At 45.0% G+C, this 17,563-nt stretch overlaps 1 protein-coding gene across 1 annotated transcript in view; it reads left to right on the top strand.

Moving 5' to 3' along the window:
• The window catches only part of CPS1 (carbamoyl-phosphate synthase 1), a 199,818-nt gene that overhangs the window by 46,233 nt on the left and 136,022 nt on the right, over nt 1-17,563 (top strand). The window contains 2 exon segments of the mRNA XM_077324194.1: nt 5,425-5,531; nt 5,942-6,200. Of these exon segments, the coding sequence (XP_077180309.1) occupies nt 5,425-5,531; nt 5,942-6,200 (366 nt within the window).

The following is a 17,563-nucleotide window of genomic DNA, read 5'->3' as shown; positions in this document are numbered from 1 at the left end:
GTTGTCCTATGTTTCTCCTGAGAGGGGTGATTCAGCCTGGATAAAATACTCAACTCAGTGCTGGTTGACTCAAGGAATAGGCAATGTGTTGGAATAGGCAATGTGTACAAAGAAGAAGAGAAGAAGACACTGCAGAGGGCAGCAAGAAAAGGCTTAGATAGGATAGTGAAGTTAAGACCTTCTCTCCTGCTAAGTGTCCTTCTTTGTCTCCACATTGCTTTTTCTTGGAAGCCACAATTCAGTCTCTCTGTCTCTGTCTCTCAGCTAGACATGTAGTTAGCAACAGTTCAGCAAAAACCCAGCATCATAGAATCATAGAGTTGGAAGGGGCCATTCAGGCCATCTAGTCCAACCCCCTGCTCTATGCAGGATCAGCCCAAAGCATCCTAAAGCATCCAAGAAAATTGTGTATCCAACCTTTGCTTGAAGACTGCCAGTGAGGGGGAGCTCACCACCTCCTTAGGCAGCCTATTCCACTGCTGAACTACTCTGACTGTGGATATGGCAGTGCCTATTACCTAGTCTGTCAAGAAAGGTGTGTAGAGCAGAAGGAACCCTGATTTCTCAAACTGGATTCTCCAAAACAAAGTTTGAGTCCTGTGGCACCTGTAAGACCAACAGAATTCTATTTGAGGTATACACTTTTGTGTATAAGCGTACGTCTTTGGATACTGTGCCTGCACGCATATACCTTGAATAAAACTTTAGATTCAAGCGGGTCACCGTGCTGGTCTGAAGTAGTACGACAAAAATAGAGTCCAAAAGCACCTTTAAGACCAACAAAGATTGATTCAAGGTGTGAGCTTTCGAGTGCTTGCACTCGAAAGCTCACGCCTTGAATCAATCTTTGTTGGTCTTAAAGGTGCCACTGGACTCTAATTCTGTTGAATAAAACTTTGTTGGTCTTAAAAGTGCCCCTGGACATGAACTTTGTTCTGCTGCATCAGCCCAACGTGACTGCCCACCGGAATCTTTTGCTACTTGAAGATGGATGAAGGCCTCTTTAATTCAATTTCAGACTGAAATCTCTCAGACAGGGAGTTGATTAGCCCGAGTGGCCTTTTATAATAGCTTGTAAATCATTTTTTTCTTTTCTTTTTATCTTTTTCATTTTTGCATTAGGGAAATAGCAGCCGCCCTGTTGAGGGATGGGTGATAATGCCCACTCTTGCAATTTGAGTCCAAATAATTGCTTTAGTTGTGCAGCAGAAACAAAACTGTTCTTAAATAATGATTGCGATAAATCAAGAACACGGAAATATATGCCTCTCTCAAAATATACTCCGGCTTACCACCTCCTGAGGAAACCTGTTCCACTGAGGAACCGCTCTAACTGTCAGGAACTTCTTCTGGACGTTTAGCTGAAAATTCTTTCAAAGTAATTTCAACCCATTGGTTCTGGTCCAACTCTCTGAGGCAACAGAAAACAACTCTGCTCCATCAAGTATTTGAAGATGGTTATCATATCACCTCTTAGTCTCACCTCTCCAGGCTAAAAAGACCAAGCTCCCTCAGCCTTTCCTCACACGACTTGGTCTCCACACCTCTCACCATCTTCGTAGCCCTCCTCTGGACACAGTCCAGTTTCTCTACCTCTTTATTCAGTTGTGGTGACCAATGCTGAGCACCGTACTCAAAGTGAGGTCTTATCAGAGTGGAGTAAAATGGTAACATCACCTCGTATGATCTGGACGCTCTACCACTTTTAATACAGCCCAAAATCTTGGGTGTTTCCGCACAGGGACCAATGTTGCCAATTGGTTCCACAAAGTGGAAACGTTATTTTAAAAAGTCCAATCTCGGCGTTACGCATACCTGCCTTTGTAGTGGAATCCAGTAGCATTTCATTCGTTTCCCACAGGTTTCCGGTCTCACAAAAATTGCTAGAAAGGAAGCGATTTTTTCTATGCTTGGTCACGCCCCTGGCCGTCAATCAAACGAACAGCCAATGGGCGGTTGTTATCATGCTCCAGAAAAGCCCCTTTCCCTTTAAGCACAGGTTTAAAAAAAAAAACACACACACACACACACACATTGCAATGAATATGCCTTGATTCTTCCTAACGTAGAGACCCATCTAGCTGGCGTGTGAGTTGGCGAGTCATCATTACCACGCTCCCCCGAGTGAAAAAAAAATCCCCCCCCCCGCACGGGCGCGATTTTCGGCCGAAAATAAAGGGAACTTGCAAACAGGGGGCTGTGTTGTGCTTGGAGACTTAGGGGAGCCTCTTAGGGGAGCCTGGCCTCTCCCTCACGGGATGTCTGTTGTGGGGAGAGGAAAGGGAAGGCGACTCTAAGCCACTTTGAGGCTCCTTCGGGTAGAGAAAAGCGGCATATAAGAACCAACTCTTCTTCTTCTTCTTCTTCTTCTTCTTCTTCTTCTTCTTCTTCTTCTTCTTCTTCTTCTTCTTCTTCTTCTCCACGCCTCTGCAGGCCTGGGCACCAGAACAGCCTGTGGATGTTATGCAATGTTTTAACAAATCCAAAGTGCTGCTTTGGTATTGTGGCACATTTGTAAAACACCCTTCCTAGCCTTACACTTGCTCCCCCCGTACACTTGCTCCCACCATTAATACAGTCAGTCCTTTCCCTGAAACATCTGTTTTCGTTCTTTAAACCAGGGGTAGTCAACCTGTGGTCCTCCAGATGTGCATGGACTACAATTCTCATGAACCCCTGCCAGCATTTGCAGTCCATGAACATCTGGAGGACCACAGGTTGACTACCCCTGCTTTAAACCCCCTGTCATCCAATGATCTGGCTTGAGCCATGGGAAGGCAGGCGCACCCCACCCTTGCTGAGGCGGCAGCTGATTTTGTGGATCCTGACTTTGGGCCACTTGTCTGGTTTGGCTGCAGGTCACTGTTGCCATTCCCAATTGCTGTTGAGAAAATGCACAGTCATGAACCTCCCCTGTTTTACTGTTATGCTGCAGTAACCTAGACAGGGCATCGTTCAGAAAGTTCCTCTTGCCCAGGAGGTGATTAATACAGTGAAACTGAGAGAAGAACTCAGTCCAGTGAACTTGCTTGGTTTTTAGAACGTCCAGGTTTTTATGAATGGTCCACATCTCAAAAGGCACCTCGGTACATTCCAAGAGGTACCTCCAAGTGCTCAGTGTGTGTTTTATCCCTGCGGCTTCCTTCTCCCACACAGCCCAATTTTGTTCAGTTTTGATTCATTTCCATGAGAAATAGGCGCATGGTTGCAGCTTGTTGCCATCTCCTCGCTGCATAGAATGGCACCAACTGTGATATCACTTGCATCCACTCGGAGCATAAATTGGCTGTGGGGTCTGCATGTTTTAACACATATTCATTAATGAAGCAGTATCTGAGCTCCTCAAATGCACTCTGTCATTCTGCTGTCCAAGTCAGTTGATGGCTGGGAGCCTTAGTGCTTGCTCCTTTGCCCTTCGTATTAAACTTTTTCCCATTAGGGGAAAAGTTATTTGGGTGCACAAGGTAATGAAATCTCTGTAGAAATTTGCAGATGCTAATGACTACAACTGTCTGCAGACTGAAACTTTGTGGGTTCCATCTCCAGCCCCAGGCTGAGACTCTGTCTCCTAGAAAATCTTGTTTGTCACTATGGAATCCCTACATCGACAATTTGACATACATTTTGTGCCTTCTCATTTTCTCTGTTACATAGTGTGCACTAGAGCTACAGACTCGTCATGTGTCTCAGAATAAATCAAAATACCATCAAGGTAAACAACCATGCATTTAAATAGGTGTGGTTCTTTCAGCTCTACATCCAGCCCCTGTATTGGACTGCTTTGTTTTGTACCAGGAGAAGCCCCATGGAAAGTGCTTAATGAGAATCTGATGAAGGGTAGGTCATGAAACTAGCCCTGATGGCATTTTTCCATCTTCACCAAACCAGGCTACTAACGCCCTACCTGTCCTCGGACCACTTGGCCAGAGTGATCCACGCAAGGATCATTTCCAGACTAGACTTCTGTAACTCACTCTACACGCGCCTGCCCTTGTCTTTGATCCAGTAGTTGCAGCTGGTACAAAACACGGCTGATAGGTTTCCTCACCAGAACCCCATGAAGGGCCCATATTCAGCTGGTGCTCTGATATCTGTATTGGTTATCAGTCTGTTTCTGGGTCAAGTTCAAGGTTTTGGTATTGACCTTCAAGGCTATAGGCAGTCTGGATCCTACTTACCTGTGCGACCGCTTGTTCGCTTATACCCCCTGCAGGGCTCTTTACTCTGTGGGTATGAACCTACTGGTAGTCCTGGGCCCTCGGGATCCTCGCCTGGCCTCGAGCCGGGCCAGGGCCTTTTTGGTCCTGGCCCCAACTTGGTGGAATGAGCTCCCGGAAGAGCTAAGGGCCCTGTCAGGATTGTCAGCTTTCCGCAGGGTCTGCAAGACAGAGCTCTTCTGCCAGGCATATGGTTGAGGCCAGGGCGGGGTCCTGATATTCAGTCTAAGGATTCCCCTATGGTAACATCTGATCTGGTACCTCACTTCCACTGGCAGAACAGTAGGAAGGTTGGCTCCTGGCTGGATGAGGGGGTGAGACATTTAGTGTATTTTTTGCCTGCTGTCTTAGTAGTAATAGTACTAGTTGGTTATAATAAGGGAAGTTTTATGCGGTCTTATTGTGTTTTATTCTTTTATTGTTGTGAAATTATGGACTGTGGACTGGTGTGTTCCTTTAAGAGTGATAAATGTCCGAGAATTTCTTTGCTATTCTTTTGCTGAAATTGTTCTTCTGTGTCTCATGGAGTGATGCTTTTACACTGCAGTATTGGTGTTTAAATAAATCTTTATTTTTATATTGTGTCCTTCCTGAAGACTCAGGGTGGGTAACAACATGAATCAATTATCAGTAAAAATATAAATTCATATATTAATTCCATAAACACTGAAACATTCTAATTCAATAGCCTCAAAATGGTTTATGTTAGGGGGTCAGATCTTAACACACTAGGTTAGTTTATTCTTTAACAATTTAGGAAGGTTTATTATCACTTCTTAGCAGTAACCAATAGGGAGATATTCCATAATAATGTATATGAAAAATGGGAAGGTGTGTTTTAACTTAATATTTACAGGAGTGGTGAAACTTTTTTCACAGTGTCTTTTTCTGCTCAAGGAACTTTGCCATTTTCAGTGCATGAGAAACATCCCATCGTAATGTAAATGGAAACAGAAAGCTACGTATTTCCGCAATATGACAACAATATCTCTGAGAATGCTTAAAACCAATACACCTTCCCTTTCTTGAATTACAATAATGATATTTCTTCCCCAGTGCCCACCTCTCATTCTCATCCTTGTACCTGAATATATGTTCTTCCAAAGTAGGCAACTAATGCCAACCCCAATTCTGGGTCTGAATCTCGATGACAGAAAACGGTATTAGGTCGAAGGCATTGCACACACTTATAAATGTTTTTCTTTAGGCGCAGACTGCCAATTTGGTGCTGGAAGATGGAACTAAGATGAAGGGCTTCTCCTTCGGCCACCTGTCCGCTGCTGGAGAAGTTGTATTCAATACTGGCCTTACTGGGTAAGGGGTTAATCATATTCAGATTAATGCTCTTATATTTTAGTACAAATAAAACACTGTCTTGTTTTATTTCATGCAATGGGATGATAGGCTTATAAACTGTTGGGAGAACTGGGAGAGGGAAAGAGGAATTATTCATTTACTTCTGATTCTGTTCTTCAAAATCTGGCTGTCTTCTCCTACTTGTTTAATGTATTTCTTTTCTATCTGTCTGGGTGTTCCTGGAGGCCCTGCCCTCCTGGGGCCCGTGGGCGGTGCCCAGGATGTCTGGGATGCTGACTGGTACTGAGGGACCACGAGGCAAAGCCTGCCAAGCCCTGCTCAGGGGCAGGGGAGAGGCCTGCCAGGCTCCAAGCCCTGAGTGGAGAACAGCAAGCTGCCACAGCTGCTGCAATCCTGGCCCCAACCAGGGTAGAGGTGAGGGTGGTGGCTGAGGCAGCATTGCTGGAACCCCCGACACCAACAGCTGCATACCCAGCCTCAGAGGATGCAACTGTGACACCGGGCCTCAAGACAGTCACAGTCACAGCCACAGCCACTGCATCCCCGTCCTTTCAGGCACCAGCCATACTGCTGAACCTTGTGACAGGCCCAGAAATGGCTGCTGTGCACCCAGCCCAGAGCAGAGCAAGGACAGGAAACAGCCAGACCACCGTGTCCCTGAACCGGGTGAGAGAACTTGCCCCAAAGGCCAGAGGTCTGCTGTTGGTAGCATTGGGCTGCCAGGCAGGCAGGAAAGCCCCCTCCAGTCCCACTCCCTGAGACTTCCACTTTCTGGGAAATGAATTTGCCAGTAAGACAAGTCAAGAATTTATTGATCTTTTCATTTTTAGCAGTGCTGGTCTTCCAACAGATATCTGGGTAATTGGAATCTCCCATGACCATTAGGTCCTGTTTCCCTGAGAATTTTGTGTTCTGGTCTAGGAGCATCTCATCCAAGGCTTCCGCCTGGCCTGGTGGTCTATAGCAGACCGCCACTATAATACGACTGTTATTTCCTACTCCTTTTATTTTTACCCAAAGACTCTCAGCTGAATTCTCATGCTCAGACACATGCGTTTCCTCACAAGTATATATATTCTTAACATAGAGTGCTACTCCTCCCCCTTGTAGTGTCCTCTTCTACAGTGATCGCCATTGAACTAGGCTTTGGATATACATCTTGCTCCCTCATTGAACTTAATTTAAAGCCCTCCTCACCAGGTCTGCATGGTCCTCTTCACAAAGACATTTTCCACACCAACATGAGGTACAAACCATGACCCGATAGAAAAATCTCATCACAGTAGCGTAATCCATGTTTCAGAAACTCAAACCTTTCCCGATGACACCAGTCATTTATCTGCATTATCTGCTAACCTTGTGTCTGGGGCCTTATAGCCCCTCCTTTTCTTGTTCTGCCATTGGTTTTCTGTCTTAAAGATCCCTCTCCCAATCTATAACTCCAATGAAGCTCATGGGCCCATGCGCCTTTAGACAGTGAGTGATTAACTCTGTTTCTGCCGTTATTATTTGCTTGCGTGTTCCCGCCGCATTGACTTCTGGATTATGACCCTGATTTTGCACCTGGCATTCTACGTTGCTGGGTTTCTCCAGGGCCTCTGGGAGTCCATGTGCAGTTTGCATTTTACACTTCCATGAGGAGAGTTGGTGTTTCTGGATCCTGCCTAGCCCCTTAAAATAAAAAATCTGAACATGCACAATAAGCCATCCTCATCACCATCCTCCCTCCCCCTCCCTTGGGAAAGGTGCTCAAGTGCTCCTCTTTTCCATATGGTGTATGGCTCATGCCCCCCCTCCCCCCAGCCTTCTTGGGTGCAACACAAATTCAAAGACAGCTTGGAAAAAATGGCACCTGCTTGCACCTTTCTTTTAAGTGTGCCACTTGTCATGAACCCCTGACATATAGTTTTTGTCCTTTTTGATGTTTGGCTTTTTCCTTTGTGCTCCTGGATCTCCCATGAAGCTGTGGCACCTTCCTGAGCCCGCTTGAAAGTGCCTCTCCCATCTCCCTCTTGCATTTCAAAGCATCCTCCCGTGTTCCCTCCCTTATCACCTCTCGCAAGGATGGCCTTGCTGGGAGCTCAGACTAAATACCAGATGACCAGATGGGCTGTTTTGGCACCTTTTAGATCAGAAGAAACTGTATGGCCCTTTCTGTGTGAATCGGTGTTCCTGCCAAAAGCAGCCCCTGTGCCCCCTTTCCCCCTCCAAGGTATATAAGCCATGTAACCCCCTTCCCTAACGGCTCTGTCAAGATTCCTGTCTATGAGCTGTTTGCGAATTGCTGATCTATGTCCTACTTCCCCAAAATAAAGAGTTCTACTTAAAGCTTCATCCAGAAACCCGAGAGTGATATTTGTTGTGTGAATCTGCTGGGTCTCAACCGCTTGGTTCCTGACACCACTTTAGTCAAGCATTCTGTGCCGTCCATTGGCTTCCCCATTCCCCCTGATATAGTGCATGTAATTAATAGAATCATAGAATCATGGAGTTGGAAGGGATCTCCTGGATCATCTAGTCCACCCCCCTGCACTGTATAGGACACTCTCAACCCTATCGCTCATACGGTGTAACCTGCCACTCCCTTGAGCCTTCACAGAATCAGCCTCTCCATCAGATGGCGTTCCAGCCTCTGCTTAAAAATCTCCAAAGATGGAGAACCCATCACCTCCCAAGGAAACCCACCACCTCCCGAAGTTATTATGTTCTGCTCTCCTGCAGGAGCAATTCTACACACAAACTACCTCAAAGAACAGTCTACAATTTAATAAATTATATTTAAGACACAAAATATCATCTCTGTCTGGATGTCACCAGGTAGGTTCCCTCCTCTCACCCATGAAACGATGCCAGTAAAGTGACTCTCAGAGCCACCCTAAGTAGAGCTGGAGCGTTCAGATCCCATGGGCCATAAGGGGCTCTCCTTAGGGTTACAATCAACAGACAAACACAGTGGACTTCTGCCTTGTAGGAGACATTTTACGGAGCTTCAGCATGTTGGTCAGGATCAAGAATATTGGCCAGTCTAGAGCACTGCTTTAGCACTGGTGCGGATCCCATGCGCACTGGCCTCCTAATGAGTAACCCCCCACAACACAAGAGCTCTTGAAATGTTCCCTGAAGTTCTGTGTCTGAAGGCGATTATTTATACTTTTTGACAACACTAATTACTAGCTGTCTTAATATACCTGCCAGCAAACAGCTGTTTAATATAGATCAGGATGATGGAGGGCAGGCGCGTTTTCTTCCTTGTGATAGATTATGGGCAATAAATCTTGTCACATCACAAACACCGAGCGGCACCTGATGGATTAATTCCTCTTGAGCAGTGGCAGCTCAGTGGCAGGAACTGTATTTATTCATTTGCGGGCCGTTCTTTGAGGCGGTTTATGTGTGGAATGCCTACCGTCCTCGTCGCAACCCACCACAATTAAACAATGGCGTTCACCCTCTTCAGGTATTATATCCATGCAAATTGGGGGAAGGGGAGGGCTTCACAACCAAATGCCTTCTGAGGAGCATGTAGTCCCTTCAGTACACTCAACACACACAGTCACCATTTCATTTGAGGCCACACGTGGTTTTTCCATGCATATACAGCTTCTGATACATATGTATCAAAGAAGCTGCATAAACATGAGTAATTCAAAAAAAGAAGGGAGGAAGGAAGGAAGGGAGGAAGGAAGGAAGGAGAGTTGGTTCTTATATGTCACTTTTCTCCACCCGAAGGAGTCTCAAAGTGGCTCACAGTCACCTTCCCTTTACTCTCCCCACAACAGACACCCTGTGAGGTGGGTGAGGCTGAGAGAGCCCTGATATTCCTGCTTGGTCAGAACAGCTTTATTAGTGCTGTGGTGAGCCCAAGGTCACCCAGCTGGCTGTGTGTGGATAAGTGGGGAATCAAACCCGGGTCACCAGGTTATAAGTCCACACTCCTAACCACTACACCAAAGCTGGCTCTCTGGAAAGGAGGAAGGGAGGAGGGGAGGAAGGAAGTAGAAACTTAACCTCAAAATTGAATTATGGGCCCAATGTGCTGTATCTCAATATTTAACAAATATGTTATGAAATATAGGGAAATACTTGTCTTTGTTCAAATGAAATTAAAATAAAAACATACCGGTAGGTCCAAATAATAACCCCAAATCTGAATAAAATCATGCAAAATGTTAGCTTCATACAGCATCTCTATTTCCTTGGAACAGGCTAGGAAGGTATACTATGACAATATCGTTCCAGTCACATGTACTTAACCAGGGCAGAGATTTATGCCTATGAGGCCTCTGAAATTATATATCTGTCTTGTGTCAAAGATACTGATTATGACAATTTCAACTTGGTCCAATTTCTGGAACCTATTAGTATTGCAAAGTAAGGAGCCACTGTGCTTGACCACTGAAAAAGGTGATTTGGCTGAAATAAGAATAGTCAGGGTCTTTGACCAAAAAGCCTCAAAGAAGAAGAAGAAGAAGAAGAAGAAGAAGAAGAAGAAGAAGAGTTGGTTCTTATATGCCACTTTTCCCTACCCAAAGGAGGCTCAAAGCAGTTTACAGTCGCCTTCCCTTTCCTCTCCCCACAACAGACACCCTGTGAGGTGGGTGAGGCTGAGAGAGCCCTGATATTCCTGCTCAGTCAGAACAGCTTTATCAGTGCTGTGACAAGCCCAAGGTCGCCCAGCTGGTTGCATGTGGGGGAGCGCAGAATCGAACCTGGCATGCCAGATTAGAAATCCGCACTCCTAACCACTACACCAAACTGGCAATCAGAAGCCGCCGGTGTGCTTCCCGGACCGGGGGGGAAGCAGGGGGAGGGGGGAAGGAGGCCTTCCCCCGGCCCAGGAAGCCCACCTGTGACTTCTTTGAGGCCGTGGGTTGGCTTCCCGGGCTGGGAAGGCCGGGCTGCTGCAGGGCGGGGAGGAGGAGGCTTTCCCCCAGGGCGGCCTCAAAGAGATTGCGGATGTGCTTCTTGCCTGGGAGGAAGGCCGGGGGTTAGATTGCTGTTGTAATCTGTCTTGAATCCCTTGAAACAGCAGATAAGAAGCATTGCTGTGCACTTCTATAAGTTCAAGTTTGGGCTTTCTCTTTTTCCTGTGTTACTGGGCATTGTTTGCTAGGACTGAGTCGATTCTGAGTTCCCTTTTGGAAGGACACTGAAGATTTTGTTTCCATTCATGTTGCTATGCTTATAGCCATTGTGGTTTTGTTAGATATCTAGTTGTGAGGTTCTGGGCTTGATCACAAATATTGTTATATTGGAAACTATGTAATGCTTGGAATGTTGGGTTTTTTTACACTTCTGAAGCAATCTCCCATCTTGTCAAGCCGTAAAGGTGCTGTCATTTACTGATTTGAACTCCTTCCTATTATCTATTTAATTATTTAATTATTTAATTATTTAATTTTTCGGTTTATTTCCCCGCCACTCCCTAAACGGCTCGTGGCAGGTCACAATGTCTTAAAACCCCATTAAAACTCCCATTAAAAGATTTAAAAACCATCCCAACATGGCAGAAAAATCCCCTTCCTACCCCTATTACTAAGGGGGGTGGAGAAGGTGGCCCAACGATATTCACTCCAAAAGCTCGGGGTGAGCAGTAGATGTACCTTGCCAACCCCAGCCTCAACCATCGACCTGGTGGAAGAGCTCTGTTTTGCAGGCCCTGCAGATCGCAGGTTACAACAGAAAGGGTTACAACAGCATAACATTTTTTGTGTTGCAATTAGGGTTGTGCGCTTCGGTGGCCAAAGCGGCCGCCAAAACACACAACCCTAGTTGCAGTCTGCTGTCCTGAAGAACCTTTGTGCAATAAAATGCCTGGCAGAAATGAGAAAGGGCAGGTGTTTATTTGATCTTTATATCATTATCATCTCTAGCAGTAGCACTCTCCAGCATTTGCACTTAGCTAGATTCTGTGGCTGCAATCCATTACCTGCTTATTCCAGAGCAGCCCCACTGACTTTAATAGGATTACTTCATAATTATTGAAACCTGGTTGTGCATGTTTATGCATGGTCCAGGTTTCTGAAAATTATATATTAAAATTAAGGACCTAATTTATTTTCATCTGTGGCAAAATATGCGCATTCAGAGAGCAAAACACACCACTTCGGAATATTTCACCCCAATTGTTTAATCTGACACATCATTTTTCTCAATTGGGCCTCACACTTAAACACTGATATCTTCACCCAACCATTCTGGATCATTTAAAGTGTTTTCCAGTTCACGACAATTCATCTTTTCACAGCGATGTTGGTGTTCCATAAAATTGCTTCTTGCGACTGGCTGATATTTGAAAAACTGTATCGCTATTCAATTATATATCATTTAAATAACAACAGCAAGCCAATAAATTAGGTTTCGCTTTGTGTAAATCATCCTGAAGAATGCCAAATGCGCTTGGCAAACAACTCCCGGGGAAGACTTTGTCCTCTTTCGGTGTGATGGATGCCCACCGTTGAAATGAAATCAAGTCCGTTCAGAAATGTTTCAAAATATCTATTTGCTCTCATCGGCAGAATGTTGCGTTAGCCTCGGAATTCCCCGTCTGTGGGTTAGGGGGACCAAGTTTCCGACTTGTTAAATGTTTTATTTAGAAAAAGACAACAAGATAGTGACATAGAGGGGACAGAAAGGAAGAAAAAGTTGATACATAGGAAATCAGAAACATCAAATATCATCATACCTTATCCAGGGTAGAGTCTGCACTTACTTTGTTTATTCCATTGTCAATCCTGTTGAATTCAGATCGCTTTGAACTCAGATCTTCCTCTCCCCCCCCCCATTGAAACAGGAAAGTCTTCTGCACATGGTTAGGGTAGTTCAGAAGGGGGGGGGAGAGACAAGCCTCTTTCTTTCTTTTCTTGAAGGGGAGGCGGGGAGAGGAGCCAAGCAGGGAGCCTCTTTCTTTTCTTGGAGGGGAGGGGGAGAAGATTGAAAAAGGCAGAGAAGGGAGAAAAAATCCAGGACGGAAAGAAGTTGAGAGAAATTAGGGGCTTCTCCTTTAAGTCAAATTCATCACATGACCACCTGTGGCCAATCACGGGTCCTCTACCACGGAGGAGAGCCCAGATTCAAAACAATGCGATTTTATAATATATTCAGGATTAAAAGCACTCTAAGATATTGCACAATAAAGGTAGGGTCATTCCAGATCAATCCTTCTTGCTGCAGAAGGAAAATTTAAATTGCCCAAAATCCAAACGGAAATTGCATTCTGTGTAGAGGGCAGGGACTGAATCGACCTGGGGTTGGAATAAAAGCTCCGTGCAGTTTACACCCAGGATAAAACAAGAACAGAATTTCCCCCCAACATCGTCTTCATTATAATCCTCAAAGCATTATCTATAAAGGGCAATATTATTTATCATTATATAATATTTATTAACTTTCTCTACCATCCTCCCAAACTGGCTCAGGTTCCGTATTTCTTACCTCAGATATTTTAAATTTCCATTTGTAATGTCACATTTTACAGCTATATTATTAATTTTATTGTTACTACATAGCCCATTTTACATATTCCTTCTTTTCTACATGTTTTCTACAACTTCCAATAAACTCAGCTTTAAAAAAGAATTGATTATTGAACTCACATTAAAAATAAGGATTTTTTTTTTTTGTTCAAAGTTTGAGCCCTGCACAAGGGTTTTTTGGAGACAAAATTGAGAGGGTGCAGAGGAGAGCAATGAGGATGAGCAAGCCCTAGAAGGAAAGGCTGGGGAACTTGAGAATGTTCAGCCTTGAGAAAGGAGGTTGAGAGGGGACATGATGGCTCTCTTGAAATATTTGTAAGGCTGTGATTTGGAGGAGGGCAGGGATTGTTTCTGTTAGCAGCTGTTACCCACAGTAATGGCTTTAAACCACATGAAGAACAGTACTGGCCAGATATCAGGGGAATCTTTTTACACAGTCAGAGTAGTTCAGCAGTGGAATGGGCTGCTTAAAGGAGGTGGGGAGCTCCCCCTCACTGGTGGTCTTCAAGCAGTGGCTAGTCAGATTCTTATCCTGGATGCTCTAGCCCAGTGGTTCTCAACCTTCCTAATGCCACGAAACTTTAATACATTTCCTCATGTTCTGGTGACTCCCAACAATAAAATTATGCCGGTGTTCTTTCACAGAAATTAAACTGAAACTGACCAATGGCGTGAAGATCCATTGTTCATGATTGTATATAAATTGTTTCCCCCCCCCCGGGGTTTCTCAGCTCAGTTCTGCCTCTTGTCCCACCATGCCGATCTTGCTCTTTTCCGCTGCTCCAGACAGATGAACAATCTATCTTAATCTACCCTGCAACACTGTTGTGTAGATGGTGCCCCCCCAGCCAAGCTGCTTGCCTTGCCGCGATCCCTGTGAAAGGGTCATTAGACCCCCAAAGGGGTCCCGACCCCAGTTGAGAACCACTGCTCTAGGCTGATCCTGTGTTGAGCAGGGAGGGTCAGTCTAGATGGCTTGTAAAGATTATTCCAGCTCTAGAATTCTAGAATTCTATGATTGTAATCATCATTTGCCAGTGCAGATCGTCTTTTAAACTTCAGTTGGCACAAACTAGGAAGTAAAGGAGGGCGTCCAGGCATGAGCAGGAGGACAGGGGGTAAATCAGATTGCTATGTTGTAGTTGGGCATCATGGGTAAACTGTTTATTTTCAACAAAGAAATGGATGGTGATGTTTTTTTTTGAAAACCCAGCTTGCTGCGGTTTTGTTCTCTCTGGCATCTTTTCTAAGGCATGAGTTTAAATCAAAGGTGAGGCTAATGGCAAAGGAAATCATGACTTCACAAGGAATGTGGATAAACTCAGTCATCAATTACCCCAATGCATAGTTTAATCCAACCACAATAATCATTTCGTAAGGTGGCTGTCTTGGCCTGCAGGGAGCTTTGGGTCTCAGAGACCAACAAGATATTTGGAAAATAAGCTTTTAAGAATCAAAGCTCCTTCATCAGGTGTAACTGGAAATGGAGATCCCTGAGTCTTTTATCCCATTTGGGGTGGAGGTAAGTACATCAGAACAGCCCTACTGGATGAGACCACTGAGGGTCCATCCAGTCCAGCATACTTTCTCAACCAGTGGCCAACCAGTTCCTCTGGAGGGCGAACAACAGGCAGAGAGGCCGAGACCTTCCCCTGACATTGCCTCCCAGTTCTGAGATGGTTTAGGGCCTCTGAATGTGGAGGTTCCTCTCAGTCACCATGGCTAGTAGCCACTGATAGACCTGTCCTCCATGAATCTACCTAATCCCCTTTGAAAGCTGTTTATTCCTGTGCCCATCACAACATCGTCTGAAAGCAAATTCCACAATTTTAATCACTCTCGTGTGAAGTAGTATTTCCTGTTGGCCCATCCTGAACCTACTGCTTCATCGGATGCCCACGAATTCTAGTATTTTGGGAGAGGGAGAAAAATTTCTCCTTGTCAGCTCTCTCCACTTCATGCACAATTTTATAAAACTTTATCATGTCCCTCCTTTGCTGTCTCTTTTCTAAATTGGAATGTCCTGGACTCTACATCCTAGGAGAAATTCAGAAATCCAGGATGCAAAGATACAATGCCCACCTGAAGCAGCTTGAGCAGAACATAGCAAAAATGCTTAGGGGTAGAACATTATGATCTGTAGTGAAGATTAGAATCCTATGTCCCCAGTCAGGGGGAGGGAATTGCACTGTTCTGAAATTGTGAATGAACTCAGCTTCAGCCATCTGGCATTGCAATCTCCTCTTGAAGCTTCACAATATGCTCCCAAAATACACAGTCCATGAGAATTGTGAATTGTTTCCTGGTACACCTTGACAATCCTTTTCCCAATAAAATCAGAGTTCGGTAGCACCTTTAAGACCAACAAAGATTTATTCAGGGCGTGAGCTTTCGAGTGCTTCCTTTTTAAGAGGTCTGTTAATGGGAGGGTGATCTGAGTAAAATTGGCTCAAAAATCCAGGTAGAAATTGCAAATCCAAGGAAACTCTGCAATTGACACCTGGTATGAGATGGGGACCACCCCAGCACATCCTAGACTTTGGCAGGTTCCATTCCCAACCCCCGGCTTGAAATCTGGTACTCCAGAAAGCCAACGGTGTAGTGGTAGGAGTACAGACTTCTAATCTGGTGAGCCAGCTTCAATTCTGCACTCCCCCACATGCAACCAGCTGGGTGACCTTGGGCTCACCACAGCACTGATAAAGCTGTTCTGACCGAGCAGGAATATCAGGGCTCTCTCAGCCTCACCCACCTCACAGGGTGTCTGTTGTGGGGAAGGCGACTGTAAGCCGCTTTGAGCCTCCTTCGGGTGGAGAAAAGCAGTATATAAGAACCAACTCTTCTTCTTCTTCAGTAATATCAGGGCTCTCTCAGCCTCATCTACCTCACAGGGTGTCTGTTGTGGGGAGAGGAAAGGGAAGGCGACTGTAAGCTGCTTTGAGCCTCCTTTGGGTGGAGAAAAGCAGTATATAAGAACCAACTCTTCTTCTTCTTCAGTAATATCAGGGCTCTCTCAGCCTCATCTCCCTCACAGGGTGTCTGTTGTGGGGAGAGGAAAGGGAAGGCGACTGTAAGCCACTTTGAGACTCCTTCGGGTGGAGAAAAGCAGTATATAAGAACCAACTCTTCTTCTTCAGTAATATCAGGGCTCTCTCAGCCTCACCTCCCTCACAGGGTGTCTGTTGTGGGGAGAGGAAAGGGAAGGCGACATAATATATGGCAGAAAGAGACAATTCTGACAGTATGTTTCACAGTAGGTTACCCCCCCCTTCCCTGCTTAGCATCATGTTTTGTTCTTTTAGTCTTAGGATTGTCTTCAGATGGTGGTGGAATTATGTGAGCTTTCAAGAGTCAGAACCTGAGCTCTGACAAAGGGAGCTTTATGCCCTGCAAATCTTGTGGAGCTCTAAGTTTTAATTTTGGGATGTTTTTTAATTTGACTATGAATGTTCTGACCTATGTTGTAAACAGCCCCAAGCCTGCTAGCAGAGAGTGGCAGTCTAGAAATATCATTAATAAGAATAAGAATAAGAATAAGAATAAGAATAAGAATAAGAATAAGAATAAGAATAAGAATAAGAATAAGAATAAGAATAAGAATAAGAATAAGAATAAGAATAAGAATAAGAATAAGAATAAGAGTTGGTTCTTATATGCTGCTTTTCTCTCCCCGAAGGAGTCTCAAAGTGGCTTCCAATCACCTTCCCTTTCCTCTCCCCACAACAGACATCCTGTGAGGGAGGTGAGGCTGAGAGAGCCCTGATATTACTGAAGAAGAAGAGTTGGTTCTTATATGCTGCTTTTCTCTACCCAAAGGTGTCTCAAAGTGGCTTACATTCACCTTCCCTTTCCTCTCCCCACAACTGGCACCCTGTGAGGGGGGTGAGGCTGAGAGAGCCCTGATATCGCTGCCCGGTCAGAACAGTTTTATCAGTGCCATTGTGAGCCCAAGGTCACCCAGCTGGTTGCATGTGGGGGTGGGGGGTGGGTGCAGAATTGACAACAGCAATAATAATAGCTCAGCTAATAGCTAATAATAGCTAAAACCAAACCTTCCCCCCATATGAACCTGCTTGAGGGTTAATCACCTGAGGGTGAATTGGCTTGAGCAGGGCCCCAAGGCCTTCTCTGTTTCCACATCCTAAACCAGGAAAGTCCTCTATGCAGGTGTGTCCACCTGACAAGGGCCTGCAAATGTATTTCCCCAGGAAGTTGTGGATGGATTGGGTTTTTATGTGTGCAGCTTTACTTGATTTGTTAAAGCACTCAAATGTTTGCCTGTGCTCACTGCTTTATGGTCTTGACTTTTGGAAAAGACGGCTGTAGGTGATTGCTTTTATGTTGTTGCTTTCACCACAGGTATTATGTGACTGTTCATTAGCCAGAGGGGAGCCGCCTTGCTTTGCTGTGGTTTGTTGGTTTAACTCTTGGGAGGACCCCTGTGAACATCAGTGAAGCTTGTCAAGTTTAAATGAAAGGATCCTGGCCATTTGTGCATTTTCCTAAGAACTGTTGCTAAGCTCCGAACAAGACTGACTTGTAAATAGACTAGTA

This window comes from Paroedura picta, chromosome 2 (genome assembly GCF_049243985.1).
Source record: "Paroedura picta isolate Pp20150507F chromosome 2, Ppicta_v3.0, whole genome shotgun sequence".
Taxonomy (NCBI): Eukaryota; Metazoa; Chordata; class Lepidosauria; order Squamata; family Gekkonidae; genus Paroedura; species Paroedura picta.
The sequence above is the reverse complement of the archived record's forward strand: the minus strand, read 5'-3'. Positions and strand labels throughout refer to the sequence as shown.